General features: G+C 39.2%; 1 protein-coding gene across 7 annotated transcripts in view; it reads left to right on the top strand.

Annotated features, from left to right (window-relative positions):
- Slc30a9 (solute carrier family 30 member 9) overlaps positions 1-21176 on the top strand; it is a 54680-nt gene that overhangs the window by 14474 nt on the left and 19030 nt on the right. For 4 of the 7 annotated variants that reach the window (XR_015636773.1, XR_015636775.1, XM_087584052.1 and 1 more), the window contains exons 3-9: positions 11669-11728; positions 13001-13100; positions 14027-14119; positions 14418-14500; positions 15870-15928; positions 18816-18883; positions 20310-20412. Coding sequence is in view for 4 of the 7 variants with exons in the window: in XM_087584052.1 (XP_087440178.1) it covers positions 11669-11728; positions 13001-13100; positions 14027-14119; positions 14418-14500; positions 15870-15928; positions 18816-18883; positions 20310-20412 (566 nt within the window). In the remaining 3 variants the exon portion in view is untranslated. The remainder of the gene's footprint in view (positions 1-11668; positions 11729-13000; positions 13101-14026; positions 14120-14417; positions 14501-15869; positions 15929-18815; positions 18884-20309; positions 20413-21176) is intronic. The other 3 variants (XR_015636774.1, XM_087584051.1, XM_087584054.1) reach the window with 1 other exon arrangement.

Genomic DNA, 21176 nt, shown 5'->3' with positions numbered 1-21176 from the left:
GGGACCAATGATTGTTGTTTCCTATTATTTTTGTTGTTAGATGTGGAATTATGTTTGTGTGGCTATCTTCTTTTGGGTTAGTTGAAAGAAGATTAATTACTCGGTTTTTCTAGGGTGTAGCTTTCCTCCTTGTGTTGGAGTTTTCCATCTATTACTCTTTGTAGGGCTGGATTTGTGGAAAGATAATTGTGCAAATTTTGGTTTTGTCATGGAATATCTTAGTTTCTCTTTCTCCCTCGATGTTAATTGATAGTTTTGCTGTGTATAGTAGCCTGGGCTGGCATTCATGTTCTCTTAGGGTCTGTATAACATCTGCCCAGGATCTTCTAGCTTTCATAGTCTCTGTTGAAGTCTGGTTTAATTCTGATAGGTCTGCCTTTTTATGTTACTGGACACTTTTCCTCTTACTGCTTTTAATATTCTTTCTTTGTTTAGTACATTTGATGTTTTGACTATTATGTGACGGGAGGAATTTCTTTTCTGGTCCAATCTATTTAGAGTTCTGTAGACTATTTGTATGTTGATGGGCATCTCTTTCTTTAGGTTAGGGAAGATTTCTTCTGTAATTTTGTTGAAGATATTTACTGGACCTTTAAGAATGGAATCTTCGCTCTCTTCTATACCTATGATCCTTAGGTTTGATCTTCTCATCGTGTCCTAGATTTCCTGAATGTTTTGGGTTAGGATCTTTTTGCATTTTGCATTTTTTCGGACTGCTGTACCAATGTTTTCTATGGTATATTCTGCCCCTGAGATTCTTTCTTCTATGTATTCTATTGATGATGCTTGCATCTATGACTCCTGATCTTTCCTTGGATTTCTATCTCCAGGGTTGTCTTCCTTTGTGATTTCTTTATTGTTTCTATTTCTATTTTTAGATCCTGGATAGTTTTATTCAATTCTGTCACCTGTTTGATTGTGTTTTCCTGTAATTCTTTTTAAGGGATTTTTGTATTTCCTCTTTAAAGGCTTCTACCTGTTTACCTGTGTTGTCCTGTAATTCTTTAAGGGAGTTATTTATGTCCTTCTTAAAGCCATAAAACATCATCATGAGATGTTATTTTAAATCAGAATCTTGCCTTTTCGGTTTGTTGGAGTATCCTGGACTTGCTGTGGTGGGAGAACTGGGTTCGGAAGATGCCAAGTGGCCTTGGTTTCTTTTGGTTATGTTCCTGCACTTGCCTCGCCATCTGGTTATCTCTGGTGTTAGCTGGTTTTGCTGTCTTTGACAGTGGCTTGACTCTCCTGCACTCTCAGGTGTGTCAGCATTCCTGGAAGACAGCTTTCTCCCAGCAGGATCCGGCCAGAGTGGGCTGTGGCACAGGGTCAGCTGAGGGTGCAGACGGAAACCGGAAGGATCCTATCCCAGACTGCTCCAGGAGGGTCCCTTGGAGCAGAAGTGGTAGTCCTACCTGTGCTCTCAGGTGTGTCAGCACTCCTTGGGGACCAGCTCTCTCCCTGCAGGATCTGGGCACAGAGGACTCTGGCACAGGGTCAGCTCCAGGCACAGACAGAAACCGGAAACTGTTGTTTTGATTTTTAGTTTTGCTTTTTTAATACTCTTTATTTTGAGATAAGATTTCATTACATTGCCAGAATGGCTGGCTTTAAACTTACAGCAAGAGTCTGCAGCCAGGCTTTCTGCTTCTCAGACAGAAGACAGAACTGGGTGGGGACCAAATATGGCACCTGAGTGATGTAGACTCCTTTGCCAGTGTCACGGCACTGGCCCATACTTAGAGTTGGGGTTTCACAGACAATGCCCCAACAGGGTACCTGTCAGTATCTGAGAGGAGGCCTGAGCAGAGGCTGGATTTGAAAATTTGGAAGGATAGTTTGTTGCAAAATAGCAAACAGATTACAAAGGAGGGAACCTGAAAGCAGAATTAATGACAGGCTGGCTGGCTGGCTGGCTTTCTCTCTCTCTCTCTCTCTCTCTCTCTCTTTCTTTCTTTCTTTCTTTCTTTCTTTCTTTCTTTCTTTCTTTCCTTCTTTCTTTCCTTCTTTCTTTCTTCCCCCTCTCTTTCCCTCTCCCTCTCTGTCTCTCTCCTTTTTTTCCCTTTTAATCCAGAGCCTTGAAAGTGCAAGAAGATATTATTTATATTTTCTAATGTAAATAATACTTTTAAAAATGAGTGGACGAACTAATTAGAGCTTGGTAATTGAGTTAATGAAAGAAAAAGTCATGTGAAGAAAAATGCCAGTTGTGTAAATGATGTCATTGATTTCTAAAGTCACAAACACAAGGCTAGCAAAATGGCTTAGTGGATAAAGGTAGTTGCTGCACAAGCTTGAGGGCCTGTGCTCAGTCCCCGTAATCCAGGTGCAGTTAGAAGGAAATAACCAACTGCAGAGTGTTCCCTGATTTCCACACCTGTGCTGTGGCATGTGCATGCACTGTCCTCTCCCCCATAATAAAACAAAGTTTAAAAAATTGCAAATGCCAAAATGAGAGGACATTTTTAATAAAATGAATTGATTTTGGACATCTAACCCTTAGGTACCTAATGTGGTGACCAGTTAAGTGGTTAACTGTGCTATGAATCTGCAAGCCCACTGGTTTCATAATTGCCAGCCTATTGTTGAAACATCCTCTTCCCTGAGCTGGATTACTGTAGTAGTTGTCTCCCTGAGAGTTGTGAGTCTGTTGCTGTGAAGAGAACTCTGGCCAAGGAAACTCTTAGAGAAGAAAGCATCTGCTTGGGAGCTTACTTACAGATTCAGAGGGTAGGGAGTGTGGTGGCAGATGGGAAAGCACACGTGCATGGCTGCTGGAGAGGACCTGGTTGGCATGCAGCAAACAGAGAAAGAGATACTGGGCCTGCTGTGGGCTTTTGAAACCTCAAAGCCCACTCCCAGCAACACACCTCTTCTAACAAGGCCACACCTCTTAACTCTTCCCAAACAGTTCATCAGCTGGAAACTAAGCATTCATATATGTGAGTGTGGCCATTCTCAAACCATCACACCCTGCTTCTACTCTTTCCTTCTCTATCTACTTTCACGAGAGCAGTATGGGCTTTAAAAGTAGATCATATCCCTTCCTTTTAAAGCTTCCCCCTTGACTTCCATTTATCCACAGGACAAAAAAAAAAAAAAAAAAAAAAAAAAAATCAGTATCTTTACTCTCAAAGTACTATACTGTGATGGATATTCCTGGTCAACTTGATTACATCTATGATTAACTACATGGTAGGGCATGCTTATGCGAAATTTTTTTCTTTTAAATTTAAATCATTTGAAGTGGGAACACCCACTTCTATTCCAGATCTTTGAGTTGGGAAGACTCTCCTTTAATCTGGGCCAAACCTTTGGCTGGCAGCCTATGTAAAGGATCTGCAAGAAGAAAGCTATCTTTGCCTACTAGCCAAGTCTATTCCTTCACTGGCATTAGAGCCTACTTCTTCTGTATCCCAACATATACTGAAGACCAGCCTCCTGAACTGAACAGCTGTGGCTTCTTGGACTCCATTGCTAGACAGACAGCCATTATTGGACTAGTTGGACTATAGCCTGTAAACCATTCTAATAAATCCTCTGACCTCCACATACATATCATAGCACACATGTATGTGCACTCACACATGTGCCCATATGTGCACATATCATTGATTGGTTAAATTTTTAGAATTGAATATTACTGGTTGGAGGAATAAAAAGTGTAATGAGTCTCTTAGTTCCAGAATTCAGACTGTGCTTATTATAAAGACACAGTAAAGAAAGCGACAGTTGCTGAGATGATACAATTATGGGCAAACAGATCATAGAGTGGGCTTCTCAGGAAAGCCTAAACACAGGAGGAAGTGTAGAGTGTCACTTCCACTATATAAAATCTTTAAAAGTTACAGTTTTGGTTTGGTTTCCTTTTTTTCTGCTGAGTATAATAAAAGTTTTAGTTTAATTGTCTTATAGTAGAAATATACTGTCTGTTGACATTTTTATTTTGGACTCTTTTTCAAGATTTGCCTAGGCCAAATTAGACCTTGTTAGCTATCAGATAGACACCAAGTAATTGCTTGATTGAAAGATAATTTATATACTTAAGAGTTTGAGATTGACTTTTGAATAATTCAAATCACATGATAAGTCAGGAATGGCTCATTAAGCAGCAGAGGCTTGCTAAGACATCCTTAAATTTTTAAGAGCATTCAGATGGTTTGAGTTTAGTAAAATTAGTTTTAATTTTACTAATGACAGCAGATGTGTGGCAAACAGCCAGAATTTGAGCTTAAAACAAATGTCTAGAGACATTCATGGATAGAATATCTGATTATTTGTGGAAATTATGGAGATTCTACACCAGCAATGTAGTGTCAGTTTATTAAGATGGTTGTGGTTTGTAAAATAAGCATTCATGCATGTGTCTGAGCCATTTCTAACCTCCTTGTTTTTGCTTCATAGCATTATATTTATAGTAACATCTAGACAGTTCAGAATGAGAATATTTACAAGTTTCCATCTGAGAGCAACTTATTTTATGTGCTTTGGTTAAATGATCATTGTCGGGGGGAAAGTGGTGTTTTGGAAGCTTTTGACAGCAGACTTCAGTTTAGACAGAATTGCTATGAGCCTGAGACCAGCTTGTGCAGTACCAGATCAGATGCTGTCTCAAACAGACAAAAGAAAATAGCATGATGTTCTAGCTTCCATTTCATTTCATAGGCATTTAAGAGGGAGAAGACAGAAAAATGATAACTAATTTATAGAGGTAAAGGAGGACTGAGGGAATTGTTCAGACGATAAAGTGTTTCCCATTAAGCGTTCACTGGAGTTCAGACCCCCATAACCCACATAAAGACAGATGCAATAGAGCATCTATGTTCCCAGCATCCCTACAGCAAACTGGTAGGTAGAGATGGGAGAATCCCAGAAGCTCACGGGCCAGCTTGCCTGGCATTTGCAGCAGCAAACAAGAGGGTAGAAGGAAGAATTAGCATCATGAATTGTCTCTTCTTACATCTACAGTCACATTAAAATGTGCACATACACAGCACACAGACATCCCACACATGCATTACAAGAGAGTGAGAGACAGAGACACAGAGAAAGACACAAACACACACAAAGAGAGAGAAAGACAGACAGACAGACACAGACAGATAGTCAGACTGAAAGACTGAGAGAGCACGTGCACACATTTTTTAGAATTTGAGACAAACAAGATTCTTCAATTACAACGACTTTGAGCTAGTTGGGAATGTTGGCACATGTGTTAATCTTAGCACTTAGGAGACAGAGGGAGGATCTCTGAGTTTAAGGACAGCCTGGTTTACACAGTAAATTCCAGGACAGCCAGAGCTACTTAGTGAGACTTTCTCAAAAAACCAAAACCAAACAAACCAGAAAAAAATCACTACATTTGGACTACTGAGAAGGATAAGAAGAAAAGAATCCACCTAGACATCTTGTCTAGGGAAACCAGGTTAGTAAAACAGACCAAGAAACAATTCAGCCTAAAAGTTGGCAAACAGAGAAGCCAGTTGTTGCTCATTTGAAACAAACATTTTATATCAACAGTATGCAGAGACCAAGGGAATGATAGCTTTGAAGTCAGGAAAGGAAAAGTGAGTGTTCCTCTGGAATTTCATGCTGATATAAAGGTGAAAATAAGCATCTTATTACACATCAAGGTTGATATTACAGACCAGTCCCTTCAGAGTTAAAGAGCACTGTAAACATAGATATTTCTCTAAGTTGCAAAATAAACTCAGGGAAATCAGGATATGATAGAAAAGGCCATGGACATGGAGAATGAGAAATGGATAAATGATGTTGGTAAAATTAAGGATTGGTAATAGAAATAGCAAACATTCTGTCAGTGTTTAATATTAAGACTGTGATCCTGAGTGATAAGAAAGCATGTCTTGTTTTAGAGAAGAGTGGAATACTAACTTTGTAGATGAAAAATTCACAGGGAATATCCTGTGTACACTAAAGAATAGAAATATAACTTCATAAATTCCAAACCAGCAATAGGAGGTTGGGCGTGAGGAATGTATGGAAATTGATTGACTCTGTTGGATGGCAGGAAATGTGAAAGAAAAAATAAAAGCAAAGCAGAAAGGACATAATCTGGGAACAAGCAATCAGATGGTGCCAGTGAACCACCATTGAACAGTCACATTCAGTGCTGAGACGTATCATTTACACCCGTCCATTTGCAAAGCAGTGGAGTGGAAACACAGACTTCCTTTATAGTTTGGTCCTCTCTCTCATCAGCTCCAGGACTTTGTTCTTGGGATTTGTCTTCTAACTGAAATAAGGTCAACCATTCCTTGGTTCTGTTCTCCCTCAGCTTCTGCTGAAACCCAGATGGTATTCTGTCTGCTCCTGCCTCATACAGTGCTCCATCCGGGTTCTTCCACAGAAAGTGCTGTCAAGAGCTTCCTGTGGCTTTCCTGAGCTAATTGTTCAGTACTCACTGTGAGCCTTTTCTGTCTTCCTCAATGTATAAGACACAGATGCTACTTAGAAAATCGGATAGCATTGTAAACATGGAGTCAGTTTATGGTGAACAGCATGCACCACATTAATGAAAATGTCTTAAGTTTCGATCCTTTCTCCTTCCATTTCTAAAATATCACCTGCGCAGTTACAGGACCCTTCTCCTGTTTCCTTATAAAGAGGAAATTGTAGTTTTGACTTTGAGGGACATTATAACCTCTTTGTGGTTCAGTTTCTTCAGGTAGAGATAATGAAGCCTCCGCTAAAATGGTTTGTGGGAGTCAATATAGTAGTGCGCACAGGTCCATGGGATGAGCACACACAGGGTGAATGCTGAGTAGATGTGGGTACGCATTGAGCTGTGATTAAAACATGGAATTCTAATTGAATGGGTTCAGGTTATAATAAATAAGATGTTTTAGGAGTGAATGAGGTTTTTATTACAAAATATACACATACATTGAAAGATTTTCTAAGTTAGAAAATAAAATTAGAATCTTGGAATTTAATTATCATGCTAAGAACGTTTTCTTTTTGATAACGTCCTTCTCAGATTTGCATTTGCCATATGAGTCTATGTCATTTTCAGCTGTAGTACCTTGGTTTTTTGGTTGGTGTTTTGTTTGTAAGAAGAGGCTGGGGATACTAAAGAGATGGCTCATACTTACTGCTGTTGTAGGTTCAGTGCCAGCATCAGCGTCAGGTAGCTTCACAACCAGGGGATGCAATGCTCTCCTGGTCTCCATGGACTCTGCTGCGTGTGGTGTAGCCAGACTCACACAGACACATGCACACACATGATTCATAAGTAAAGCTTTTAAAGCCAGGGAAAGGAATAGGTTAGCATACTTGTGTGTTCTAGATTATTTAGTTTTGTCTCTTTTTGAACTTTGTTGCAGTAGCTTTCTGTGTAGTCTTAGTAGTTTGTCTGCTTTTTCATTAAGTTATGTTGCTAGGTTTATCCTGACATGGTGTGTTTGTGTGCTTTGGTGATTTTCTAAAGGATAATTACAGCACAGACTGTTGAGGCTGTTGTGTGAATTAAAGAAGTGACACCACACTGGTGTCTGGCATACAGTGAGGGCCTAGAAAAGATAGCCATCGTGAAGTTTGACTCACTCCTTATAGAAGAAAGCAGTGCCACTGTTCTTTTGCTGACGGGCAATTGGCTGGTTGCAGTTTCTAAAACAACACAAGTGCTGCTGTGAATACCATGTGCGAGTATTCGGTTGTCCTTGTGTGAGGATTTCTTGATTCATTGACCTGGAAGACTTACTGGGTTATAGTTCTGATAGGCATTGTGCCTGTTCCCACCAACAGCCATATTCTCTCTCTTTGTGCTTCTACCAAAATCACGTGTTGTAGTTTTTCATTTTCCCCAGTGCAATGGTTGTAAAATACAATCTTTGGTTTCATTTGGATTCTGCTAGTGAAATAATCACCTTTTCCTATGCCTAATGGCAATGCATATTTGTGTTTCCATGCAAGTTTGTTCTAGTGCTCATTTTAATGAACTTTTTCTTACTCATGTGGAAGAAGTTTTAAAATAGTCTTGATACAAATCAAACTCTGTTTGTTGGAAATAATGTCTCCCAATTTGAGACATTATTTTCCTTCCTTTAAAAAAAAAAAAAAAAGAGGTTTTATTTGTGCACTCGTGTGTGCATGCAGGTGCCCATGGGAGCTAGAGAGGGTGTCAGATCATCTGGTGTTTGAGCTATGGCAGTTATGAACCACTATGTGCTTCGTACCAGATTCTGCAGAGCAGCAAGGCCTCTTTTTTTTTTTTTTTTTATTAACTTGAGTATTTCTTATTTACATTTCGAGTGTTATTCCCTTTCCCGGTTTCCGGGCAAACATCCCCCTAATCCCTCCCCCTCCCCTTCTTTATGGGTGTTCCCCTCCCCATCCTCGCCCCATTGCCGCCCTCCCCCCAACAATCACGTTCACTGGGGGTTCAGTCTTAGCAGGACCAAGGGCTTCCCCTTCCACTGGTGATCTTACTAGAATATTCATTGCTGCCTATGAGGTCAGAGTCCAGGGTCAGTCCATGTATAGTCTTTAGGTAGTGGCTTAGTCCCTGGAAGCTCTGGTTGCTTGGCATTGTTGTTCATAAGGGGTCTCGAGCTCCTTCAAGCTCTTCCAGTTCTTTCTCTGATTCCTTCAACGGGGGTCCCGTTCTCAGTTCAGTGGTTTGCTGCTGGCATTCGCCTCTGTATTTGCTGTATTCTGGCTGTGTCTCTCAGGAGCGATCTACATCCGGCTCCTGTTGGCCTGTACTTCTTTGCTTCATCCATCTTGTCTAATTGGATGGCTGTATATGTATGGGCCACATGTGGGGCAGGCTCTGAATGGGTGTTCCTTCTGTGTCTGTTTTAATCTTTGCCTCTCTATTCCCTGCCAAGGGTATTCTTGTTCCCTTTTTAAAGAAGGAGTGAAGCATTCACATTTTGATCATCCATCTTGAGTTTCATTTGTTCTAGGCATCTAGGGTAATTCAAGCATTTGGGCTAATAGCCACTTATCAATGAGTGCATACCATGTGTGTTTTTCTGTAATTGGGTTACCTCACTCAGGATGATATTTTCCAGTTCCAACCATTTGCCTACGAATTTCATAAAGTCATTGTTTTTGATAGCTGAGTAATATTCCATTGTGTAGATGTACCACATTTTCTGTATCCATTCCTCTGTTGAAGGGCATCTGGGTTCTTTCCAGCTTCTGGCTATTATAAATAAGGCTGCTATGAACATAGTGGAGCACGTGTCTTTTTTATATGTTGGGGCATCTTTTGGGTATATGCCCAAGAGAGGTATAGCTGGATCCTCAGGCAGTTCAATGTCCAATTTTCTGAGGAACCTCCAGACTGATTTCCAGAATGGTTTTACCAGTCTGCAATCCCACCAACAATGGAGGAGTGTTCCTCTTTCTCCACAACCTCGCCAGCATCTGCTGTCACCTGAGTTTTTGATCTTAGCCATTCTCACTGGTGTGAGGTGAAATCTCAGGGTTGTTTTGATTTGCATTTCCCTTATGACTAAAGATGTTGAACATTTCTTTAGGTGTTTCTCAGCCATTCGGCATTCCTCAGCTGTGAATTCTTTGTTTAGCTCTGAACCCCATTTTTTAATAGGGTTATTTGTTTCCCTGCGGTCTAACTTCTTGAGTTCTTTGTATATTTTGGATATAAGGCCTCTATCTGTTGTAGGGTTGGTAAAGATCTTTTCCCAATCTGTTGGTTGCCGTTTTGTCCTAACCACAGTGTCCTTTGCCTTACAGAAGCTTTGCAGTTTTATGAGATCCCGTTTGTCGATTCTTGATCTTAGAGCATAAGCCATTGGTGTTTTGTTCAGGAAATTTTTTCCAGTGCCCATGTGTTCCAGATGCTGCCCTAGTTTTTCTTCTATTAATTTGAGTGTATCCGGTTTGATGTGGAGGTCCTTGATCCACTTGGACTTAAGCTTTGTACAGGGTGATAAGCATGGATTGATCTGCATTCTTCTACATGTTGACCTCCAGTTGAACCAGCACCATTTGCTGAAAATGCTATCTTTTTTCCATTGGATGGTTTTGGCTCCTTTGTCAAAAATCAAGTGCCCATAGGTGTGTGGGTTCATTTCTGGGTCTTCAATTCTGTTCCATTGGTCTATCTGTCTGTCTCTGTACCAATACCATGCAGTTTTTATCACTATTGCTCTGTAATACTGCTTGAGTTCAGGGATAGTGTTTCCCCTGAAGTCCTTTTATTGTTGAGGATAGTTTTAGCTATCCTGGGTTTTTTGTTATTCCAGATGAATTTGCAAATTGTTCTGTCTAACTCTTTGAAGAATTGGATTGGTATTTTGATGGGGATTGCATTGAATCTGTAGATCGTTTTTGGTAGAATGGCCATTTTTACTATATTAATCTTGCCAATCCATGAGCATGGGAGATCTTTTCATCTTCTGAGGTCTTCTTCAATTTCTTTCTTCAAAGTCTTGAAGTTCTTATTGTACAGATCTTTTACTTGCTTGGTTAAAGTCACACCGAGGTACTTTATATTATTTGGATCTATTATGAAGGGTGTCGTTTCCCTAATTTCTTTCTCGGCTTGTTTCTCTTTTGTGTAGAGGAAGGCTACTGATTTATTTGAGTTAATTTTATACCCAGCCAGTTTGCTGAAGTTGTTTATCAGCTTTAGTAGTTCTCTGGTTGAACTTTTGGGATCACTTAAATATACTATCATATCATCTGCAAATAGTGATATTTTGACTTCTTCTTTTCCGATATGTATCCCCTTGACCTCCTTTTGTTGTCTGATTGCTCTGGCTAGAACTTCAAGAACTATATTGAATAAGTAGGGAGAGAGTGGGCAGCCTTGTCTAGTCCCTGATTTTAGTGGGATGCAGCAAGGCCTCTTAACTGCTGAGCCATCTCTCTCGCACTTCTCCCCTCCCCCCCTTTTTTAAAATGGGATCTTTTGTTGAATGGATTTTCTGAATTTTAATTTACTGAATTTTCCCCTTTAAGTTGCTTATATCCTGCTTGCAAATTTTCTTTCTGAGCATATGGTGTGCTGCTGTGATTTCATCATTCAAGAAACTTCAGCAGAGCACTGTAAAACGGAGCCCATTGTGGGCTGTGTAGTGACCCCTGATTCAGAAAAAGAAAGGAAATCCTTTTCGTTTATAACAGTTTCTGGGGTCTACATTTAAATGTGTTGGCATTTGAATTTGTAAGTTTTGTTTTTGTTTGTTTGTCTATAGTGGGAGGTAGGCACCTTTCTTTTTACCTTCTACCTTTATTAGTGTTTTGGGGGGTGTGATTGGAGGTACAGTTGTCTAACGCCACTTAAGAGACATCTTTTTTCTCTGATTGTTGCGTCTAAAACAGTGGAAGAACTCCTGGTGCCTTTGTTTCTCTGTTTTAAATGCACCTACACTTTGACCATTGGCTGTAACATCTCATAGGTTTGTTTTCCCCTTTAGAACAAGTCCTTTTGTCAGACTTCTGAAAGGCTTTGCTTTGTCTTTAGTTCTTGAAATGAGTCCAAGCCTTTCCTCCTGTAGTGTATTAATGATGGGTAAGTAGCTTTTAAGAAGTTTAGCACTTTTATGTTTTATAGGATAAATTAAAATAGTTTGGGATAATATAATTGTTAAATAATGCTTGATTAAATTGATAAGTTATAGTTTTATTTGAAAGCAACTCTTCAATATTAAGCTTGTTTTGGTAAACTTTACAGCAGAAAATATAGGTGCAGAACTCAAAGCTCCACTTAAGCAAGATCCTCTCCAAGTCAGAGGTAAATATATTTTATTAATGTGTTAGTATGTGGGTATGAATAAATATACAGAATTTCTGTAGAAGTCTTTTTTTTTTTTTTTAAAGATTTATTTTATTTATATGAATACACTGTAGCTGTCTTCAGACACACGGGAAGAAGGATGGTTGTGAGCCACCATGTGGTTGCTGGGAATTGAACTCAGGACCTATGGAAGAGCAGTCAGTGCTCTTAACCTCTGAGCCACCTCTCCAGCCCAGAAGTCTTTAACATTATTCTAAGCATAGAGTTATAGCTTGCTTTTAGATTGGGCATACATTTTTATTCTATTTATATGATACTTTATGCTGAAGTTTATTTTGCATTTTGTGACAAGTATTTTAAAAACCTAAAGAACCACAGTAATCAGTTTGCTTGATTATTTTCAGAAGAGCAGTGTTATTAAGGAGTGCGAGGCTAATACCTTCAGTTGTAGTGTGTGTAGATGTAGGCGGAGTTGGCTGGTTTTTTTCTTATTTTCTCCAAAGCAGCCAATTCATGAAGTCGTAGCTCTGTGGGATTTAGAGCACTATGGTGTAGACAATACAAGGCTCAGTTTTGGCTCAGACATTTACTAGCTGTCTGATCTAAGGCAATTAAACCCCTTTGACATTTAGCTCACTTCTCTATAAGATGGTAAAAAAAAAATAAAACTTACTCATCAGAATGACTTTGAAGATTATGCGTATAAATGGTTAGGTAATGAAGAGTCACCAGCATTGGACTGTATGTGTGACTTGCTTGTGATTGCAGCCTGTCAGAGGCTGGAGCAGGATCCCACCTCACATAGTGAAGCCTCTAAGAAAGAAAGTCAGTACTGGATAGCAGTGACCACCGCCACCACCATCATGATCTGCACTGGGATAGGCCAGCAGAAGTTACTTAGCTATTTTGAAGGGTTTTTTTTTTTTTAAAGAACTAATCCTTTTAAGGAGAGATATGATTTTCCTTTCGGTTCCAGGATAGCTCATACCCAGATTTTTAGTTTTAGAGTAATGGAAGTAAAGTTCCTTAGAGAATTGAAATTCAGACAAAAAGTAAGGCTATTATTTCAGCATCAATTAGAGATGAGCGATGGAGAAAAACACTAGATTTATGAGCCATCATAGTTTTCTATTCCGGGGGAGACATTTCCTTTTCCTTGATACCATCTTATGTATCAGGAAAAAATAATGTGTCTATGGAATTCTACAAGCATTCATCTTCAGGAGGGCTTTCAGTGTACTTACATATTTCTTTATGTTCCTGGTTTAGTCAAAGCAGTCCTTAAGAAAAGGGAGTATGGATCAAAATACACTAAGAATAATTTCATCACTGGAGTAAGAGCAATCAATGAGTTCTGCCTTAAGTCCAGGTACAGTATTTTTTCGGTAGTACTCTGCAAATTTTACAGCCTTTTCTCTTCATTAATTCTCAAAATTAGCAGGGAGATAATTGTTTATTGTTGTCACAAAATTTCTATAAGACAACCAGTGATTAAATATAGAATAATGATCTAATGGTGACTTTAATAGTGACTTGATGAACATATAAACCTTTCAGAATCTGAGGGAAAACTAAAGTGATTACAACTGTGACGTAGACATTTCTAACTGTAAAAATTTAGTTGTGTATGGGGGAGTATATGTGCTGTGATGCATATGTGGAGGTCAGAGGCAAACTTGTGGGAGTTAGTTCTCTTCTGCTGTGTGGGTGTAGGGACACCACTTAGGCCATTAGGTTTGCCAGCAAGTGCCTTTACCTGCTGAGGCAATCATTTTAGCAATTATTACCAGCAGTTATTTTAGTTCTTAAATAGAAGAATGATACTTGTGTATATTCTGTTCTTTACATATCTTTTTTTTTTTTTTTCCCCCGGAGCTGAGGACTGAACCCAGGGCCTTGCACTTGCTAGGCAAGTGCTCTACCACTGAGCTAAATCCCCAACCCCTGTTCTTTACATATCTTAAAAGTGCCTGTGGTTATGTCCATAGTACAAGTATATGAGGGAGTTGTAACACCCATCCAGCTAGTGATCAGGCCTGACCCTGCTAAGTTTCTGATGAGACGCTGTACATTCAGGGTTGTATGTAGAGAAATGGAATCTGTGTACCATGTTCTTTATCAGTGATACTTTTTTTTACTGTCCAGACTATATTTTATATTAAGAGTGCTATCTTTAAACTGATGTTTAGAATCGATCCCTTCATTCAAGATGGGACTCAGTGTAATTGTTTACTGTCCTTAACCTATAAGCTTATAAGCATTTTCTGAATAACTTCAACACTTTTATATCTCCAGTGATTTAGAACAACTTCGAAAAATCAGGCGACGAAGTCCCCACGATGACACTGAGTCCTTTACTGTGTTCTTGAGGTCAGATGTGGAAGCAAAGTAAGAACATAATTCCTTCACACCAGAGTGCATGCTAGATTTGAAGTTATAAAAGCATCGTAAACAGAATCTTTCCTTGATGATTTTGTTGTTTGTTCTTAGTTGTCATCTACTGGTTGAATATACATAGCCTTACCAGAACATTTGCGGATAAGTTTATGTGAATTGCTTAGCTTTGAGTGCCTTTTTTGTATGCTTTCTATATATTTATACTTATACTTATTCATTTATACTTAAGTATAATCATAATAAAGTAAAGAGTCCTTGGTGTTGACCATGTATGTATGTTTATACATAGAGCTCTGGAAGTTTGGGGAAGCCTTGAAGCTCTTGCCAGAGAGAAAAAATTGCGTAAAGAAGCAGAGATAGAATACAGAGAACGTAAGTATTGTTAATTCAAGTCTGGGTTTGTTGGGACATAACATACAAGAGCAGTGCTCCTCCTAGCAGGCAGTCTCTCTTGCTAGCACTTTCCGCTTTACTCTTTTGCTGCAGCAAATGCTGGTTTCACCATGGAATTATTTTAAAAACAGAATCAATTTGTTTTTCTCTTGATAACTTTCTAGGTTGGTAGCAGGAAGTAGAAGGAAACACTTTGTAGTTTCTGTGGACAACAGTAGTAATGTCGGATCTGATGTAAAGATCGCCATCATGATAGTGGTAGCACTGCTTTGTTACAGACAATACTGACTCAGCCACCACATTCATTCACTCATTGATTCCTTCATTCAGAAAATATATTTCAGAGTCCTAACATGAATAAGAAACTCCTTCAACTACAGACACACGTTAAGACTCAGAGAAGTGAGTTTAGTGGTTTAGAGTTTAGATTTAGGGCAATATAAAATTTTACATGATTTGAATTATATATTTAATTGATACAAAAGTATTTTACATATTTATGACTCAAAAAAGAATGTAGTTTGATTTCCCAATACCCCCAAAGAACAGAAATATAAAGAATGACATTTTCTTTTCTTTCCTAAAGCAATTGTTATTGATAGTTTGGTTTTATCCTTTCAGAATATTTCTAATACATTTAAAAATCAATATACACACTTTTAAATAGATTCCTTTCATTTATTTGAATGTGTGCATGTCTTCATGAGTGTATGCATACATGTTCAGGTATCCTCTGAGTCCTGAAGAGGGCTCCAACCTTTGGAGTTGAAGCTAGAAGCGATGTGAGATAGCTAATCAACATGGATGATAGTGCTGGTATCCAAACTCCGCTTCTCACATTCTTAACTGCAGTGCCATCTCTCCAGCACTTTGTATGTGCACAGTTCAATGTGATCTAAATGGGAAGGTACCATGTGTATGCATACACTGGGACATCTTGTTCTTCATAGCTATCACCATAATATCTGTGGCAAGAAACCTCCTGGATACATTACTTCAAAGGAGGGGGTGGTCAGGGTCTCATATAACCCAGGCTAGCCTCAGATTTGCCGTGTAGCCAAGAATGACCTATTCAGGAACCTATTCAACGACCTATCCAGTGACCTATCCAAGAACTCCCAATCCACCTGTTTCTACCCCTGAATGCTAGGATTACAGATGTGTGCTACACCTGACATGGTTCTGAGAAGTGAACTTTGTAAATGATAAGCAAGCATTTTACCTACTGAGCTACACTCTTAATCATTTAATATAATCTTAAAGAAAATAGTTGTATTAATATAATTAATTACTGGTTAGTAAGAGTGTATGTATATGATCTAAACTACTCATCTTCTGATTCCTGTAGGGCTGTTTAGAAACCAAAGAATACTAAGAGAATATGGTGATTTCTTGGGAAACACAAAGGTAAGGATATCTTTTTAATAGTTTGTGTGTATTTAACAAACTTGGTACATGTGAAATGTCTATGATCATAATCCAAGAAATTCTAGGAAGTCTTTGATTATAATCTAAGATTTTTCTTGAGCACATTATAATTATCTGAACTTCCATCTATTCATTTTTAATTTTCTTGAGATTAACATTGTGACATGAGTTTCCTAAGATTCTTAAGCATATATAGATAAATGAGGATATTTGCTTAGGTTTTTAGCGGGATTTTCTGTTTCTTTCATATCTGACATCTGTCATATGCGTATACACACACACACACACACACACCCTACGATGTATATAAAAACACTTAATAGCCTTTGTCTTTACTCCTACTTCTGACTCAGCATTGAGACTGCTGGCTCTCTGCTTTTGCTCAGGAGGGCACCCTTGAAAAAGGACATTATATAGCTAGTTTGATCGTTCCTTATCATGCGCCTGAACACAGTCAGTGGGCGCTGTGTGACTCATTAGTACACTCTCCTCTGTAATCTAGCTTAGTGTACGCCTTTCCCCATTCCCAAGTTCCCTTCAGCCTTACCTTTTGCCTCAGTACTGACCCTGCTTCATACATCATTGACAAAACAAAACAAGTGTACAAGTGGTTCCTAAGGTAAAGTGGCTCACTTTGTAACTTATCAGCTTGATAATGTGGAATCATAAGCATGGCTATTCTGTTTCTAATTTTCATGTAGTGTTAAGTAAGTTATAATCAATATTTCACTAAAGTAGGCTTCGTTCTAGATGATTTTACTCAGTGCTAGGTGGATCTAAGGGTCCTGAATACATTTGAGGCAGGCTAGGTACACTCTGGTTAGCTTACATGGCTTAGGTGCAGTTTCAATCTACATATTGTCATTTGCAGTGGTTTAGAGACCTAGTCCTATAAGTCAAAGACCATTTGCAATTTGATGGAAGGACCTCATGTTTTCATCATTAGCTTTGCAGACTTTTATCCACACATGCTCTTAAATACTATTCTTTCTACGGAAAGTTTTCTTTCTCTATTTCACTTACTCTTGTCTCTTAAATTCAGTGTAATTGAGTTTTCATCCCACTGAAATGGCTCTTACCAAAGACACAAACCATACCCAAGATTTCAAAGTCATCAATGTCCAGAATAGACTTCCCATTTCAACTTGGCTAGGAGGGGTCTTCCATCAAGGAGTTAATGGTGGGTATGTTGATGGTTCCGGCATTGAGGAGGAAGAATTAGGGGGATCTCTTTGTGTTCAAGGTTAGCCTGGTCTACATAGTGACTTATAGGTTGGCCAGGGTGTGCTTGTTGTTGTGTTCTCTCTCTCTCTCTCTCTCTCTCTCTCTCTCTCTCTCTCTCTCTCTCTCTCTCAAGAAAAGAAGTTAATGCCATAGTTAATGTTTGGCACACCAGCACTTGGAAGGCTAAAGTACAAAGATTACCACACATTTGAGCTTGCAAAGGCTACAGAGAGAGACTTTTTCTCAAAACAAACCAAAGGCTGCCTATGCAAATTATCTTTTGTCTGGGCTGCATTTGAGACTTGAGTCCCGTTCACACAGTTCAGAACTGGGTTAGCTGACCACTGTAGTTGGTCTTAACTCAAGCTGCCCCTCTCTCCATGCTGATTCTGGTTTGTTCCTGAGCTCTTTCTGAGTGCAGCACTCAAGAGCTGTCTGAAGGTTGCAGACTTTTCATGTCTTTGGAGCTAGAATTTCTGCTGTGTTGCAAGCTAAACTGTCACTTGTTACAGTGTGGGATAACTTGGGCCGGTGACTTAGGCTGCCTCTGTTCATAGGGACAGTCATGCTTGCAGAAATTGCATGCCATCTTTATGTTTGTGTGCACTCTTCCTGTTACACTCTCTGTCTCATGGGAACTCTAGCAGCAAGAACTAAAGTCACAGTGTCCTTGGTTTATCAGACGCATTCTCTCATCAGAGCAGTAGTGCACCCTCTGTAATCTTCTGCAACGTCCCTTTAATCCATTTCCCCTTTAATTTGTTCTACTTTCTAATGCCCTTCCTTGGGATTCTGACTTTGTGAGGAGCCTTTAGAGCCTTGAAAATACCTTTATCTCCTGAGTAAGTTTAGCCCCACAGTCACAGTATTGCTCTGAATGAAACAGTGCTTCTTTGAGCATTTGTGTTTCTTTCCCTGGGAGTCCTGGCGTCTGTTGTAATACCTAAAAACTTAATATTTACTTACTGCTTGTGCATATGTGTGCATATGCCGTGGTGCTACTGTGGAGGACAGAGGACAATTTGCAGGGGACTTTCCTTCTATTAGCTGGGGAAAGGCTTGGTAACAGTTCTTGTAATAGTATAAAGCAACCTTAACTGTGAAAGTTAGAGAATAAATAAGCATTTGATGTTTTGGGAAAGTACCCAAATGTGTTTTCAGTTATGTATATACTTTATGATTTATTTTATTGTGCATATGGTGTGTATCAGTGGGAGAGTTGGTGAGCCATGTGACACAGGTGCCCTCACAGAACAGAAGAGGCTGTTGTGACCCACCCAAGATGGGTGCTGGGAACCAAGCTAGGGTTCTCAGCAAGGACAGTGCATGGATAGCGCATACTCTTTTTTTTTTTTTTCCTTTCTTTTTTTTTCGGAGCTGGGGACCGAACCCAGGGCCTTGCGCTTGCTAGGCAAGCGCTCTACCACTGAGCCAAATCCCCAACCCCGGCGCATACTCTTTAACAGCTGAGCCATCTCTCCAAGCCCAGCCCACACCTCCTTTAAAGAGACATTTGGATTAAGAGTTTAATAATAAGCCTCCTTGATTAGAGGTTTTGAGAGAAGGTAAATATTGTGCTGTGTCAGATCCACTGCCTACTCTTCGGAGAGACTTCTGGTCTTTGTTCTTTCCTGTCTTACAGCCACGCTCCAGAGCGATCTCAGTGTTCCTTAAGGGACCAGGAAAGGTGGTGATGGTCGCTATTTGCATGTGAGTTTTCTAAAACAAGGCTTTTAAAATAGAATATATACCCATTAATTTGTGTTACCTTGAATATACAAACGTATTGCTTGGTGGTCAGCTGCACATAACTGACTGTAGCTATTACGTATTTTAGAAGGAAGTTGACCTGTGTCATGCATGGTCCAGTGAAATGATTTGGGAAGGGTCCAGGTCCATTTGGACATTTGTACTGGGTTTTGTGTATTTTTGAAGTGGATATAAGTTTGCCTGAAAATACTAATTGGAGTTTATCAGACTTGAGCTTTTAAAGTTATATTGTCCATCATGACTCAGGTTATAGCTACTACTTAACTTTGGGAGAAACTTAATGTTTTTATAACTAACTTTTTTCCCCTCTGGCTTCTTGATTCTTATTTTATTTACCTTTTTTTTCCAGCTTATTATTCATTTTAGGCTGTATAAAAGCATTAATTTTGTAATTCAGTAGCTTTTTCTTTCTTAAATGCATATTTTTAGGATAAAATTTTATGAAATTATGATAGAGTTTAGAAGCATATATGTGATCCTTGTAGGATTAGAGCATTAGACTAGAGAAATGCTTGTCCAGTAAATACTAAGGATGATAGTATCTAATTAGAATACTTAGAACAGTGGTGTCCAGGTTTCTGCTTGGACAGTGAGGAAATGTTACTCTGACAGGAGTAGGACAAGAAGAGAGAGAGAAAGATATTTGGTTTTTAGTTCAAGGTATCTCTAAGAGTGTCTGTCCTTGAGTAGATGGTCAACAGGGTTAGTTCTGTTTGCTGGGAGAATAGGGGTAATAATTATAGCCTTCCTTGTGAGGAATGTATGTAATATATAAACTAATTAGCATCGTATCTAGTGCATAATATGTCCTCGATAAGTATTATTGTTAATGTATATTGGTCTCAAGCTCAAGGGGAAGACTTAGAGTAGAGATAGAAAGTTGTGAATTATAAGTCTGCAGATGATAATTAAAACCGTAGCGTAGGGCTGGAGAGATGACTCAGTGGTTAAGAGCACTGACTGCTCTTCTAGAGGCCCTGAGTTCAAATCCCAGCAACCACATGGTGGCTCACAACCATCTGTAATGGGAGCTGATGCCCTCTTCTGGTGTGTCTGAAGAGAGCAACAGTGTACTCGCATACATAAAAATAAAATAAAGACCTTAAAAAACAAAACAAAACAAAAAAACCAGAGCGTAGTTAAGATTACCTGCTGGGTAATATATGTAGTGTCAGAAATTAAAAGTCTGCAACATATAGCATTGCCTCTTACTTGTGTACTTAATGGTATTATAATTCCTACTTTTCATATTTATACCTGAACTGTAGGAAGTTGCTTTTAGTAAAATCTAATATAAAATCAGTTAACTTTTGAGAGAAAACATTTTAATTCAAACATAATGCTAAATTGTTTTCTTTCTCCCTAGTAATGGCTTAAACTGCTTCTTTAAATTTCTTGCCTGGATTTATACGGGTTCAGCAAGTATGTTCTCAGAAGCTATACATTCATTATCTGATACTTGTAACCAGGTAAGAAGAAAATACTTCATTCATTTTAAGTTAATTCTTACAGGCTTTAGTCAGAAAGTTATCTGTAAAAAAATATTCTGCAGTTGGCTTTAAAGAAAATGCAGGTTTTTAATTTGGGCGTTTAAGAACAATGGCTTTGTATATGTGAGTTCTGTGTCTGTGCTTCCATATCCTCACAGTCAACTGTGGATTAAAAATACAAGGACGATATGGGTCTGCTACACACACCCAGCGCTCAGGAGGAAGAGGCAGGTAGATCCCTGTGAGTTTGAACCCAGACTGATCTGTATTATTTAGTGAGTTCCAGGGCAGCTGGGGCTACACAGAAAGACCCTGTCTCAAAACACACACACACACACACACACACACACACACACACACACACACACACACCACACACACCACACACACACACACACACCACACACACACACACACACACCACACACACATACACACACACACACACACCACACACACACACAGTGCGGTGGAACACTGTCTACATTGTACAGACTTTGTCCTTATCTTTTTTTTCTTGTTTTAAATGTTTGTTCATTTTGTGTGTGTGTGTGTATCTTATGTCTGCATGTATATTATGGGTGTCTGATGTCACAAGAGGGCATGAGCTCCCCTCAGACTGGAGTTACAGAGCCTCCATGCAGGTGCTGAGACTCACACTCAGGTCCTCTGGAAGGGTAGCCAGTGCTCTCTTAATGGCTGAACCATCTCGCTAGCCCCATTCCTACCCCTGTTATTCTAAC

The sequence above is a fragment of the Rattus norvegicus genome, chromosome 14, assembly GCF_021556685.1.
Source record: "Rattus norvegicus strain SHRSP/BbbUtx chromosome 14, alternate assembly SHRSP_T2T, whole genome shotgun sequence".
In the NCBI taxonomy this organism is placed as follows: Eukaryota; Metazoa; Chordata; class Mammalia; order Rodentia; family Muridae; genus Rattus; species Rattus norvegicus.
Note: the sequence above shows the minus strand (reverse complement) of the source record. Positions and strands in the feature narration are given on the sequence as shown.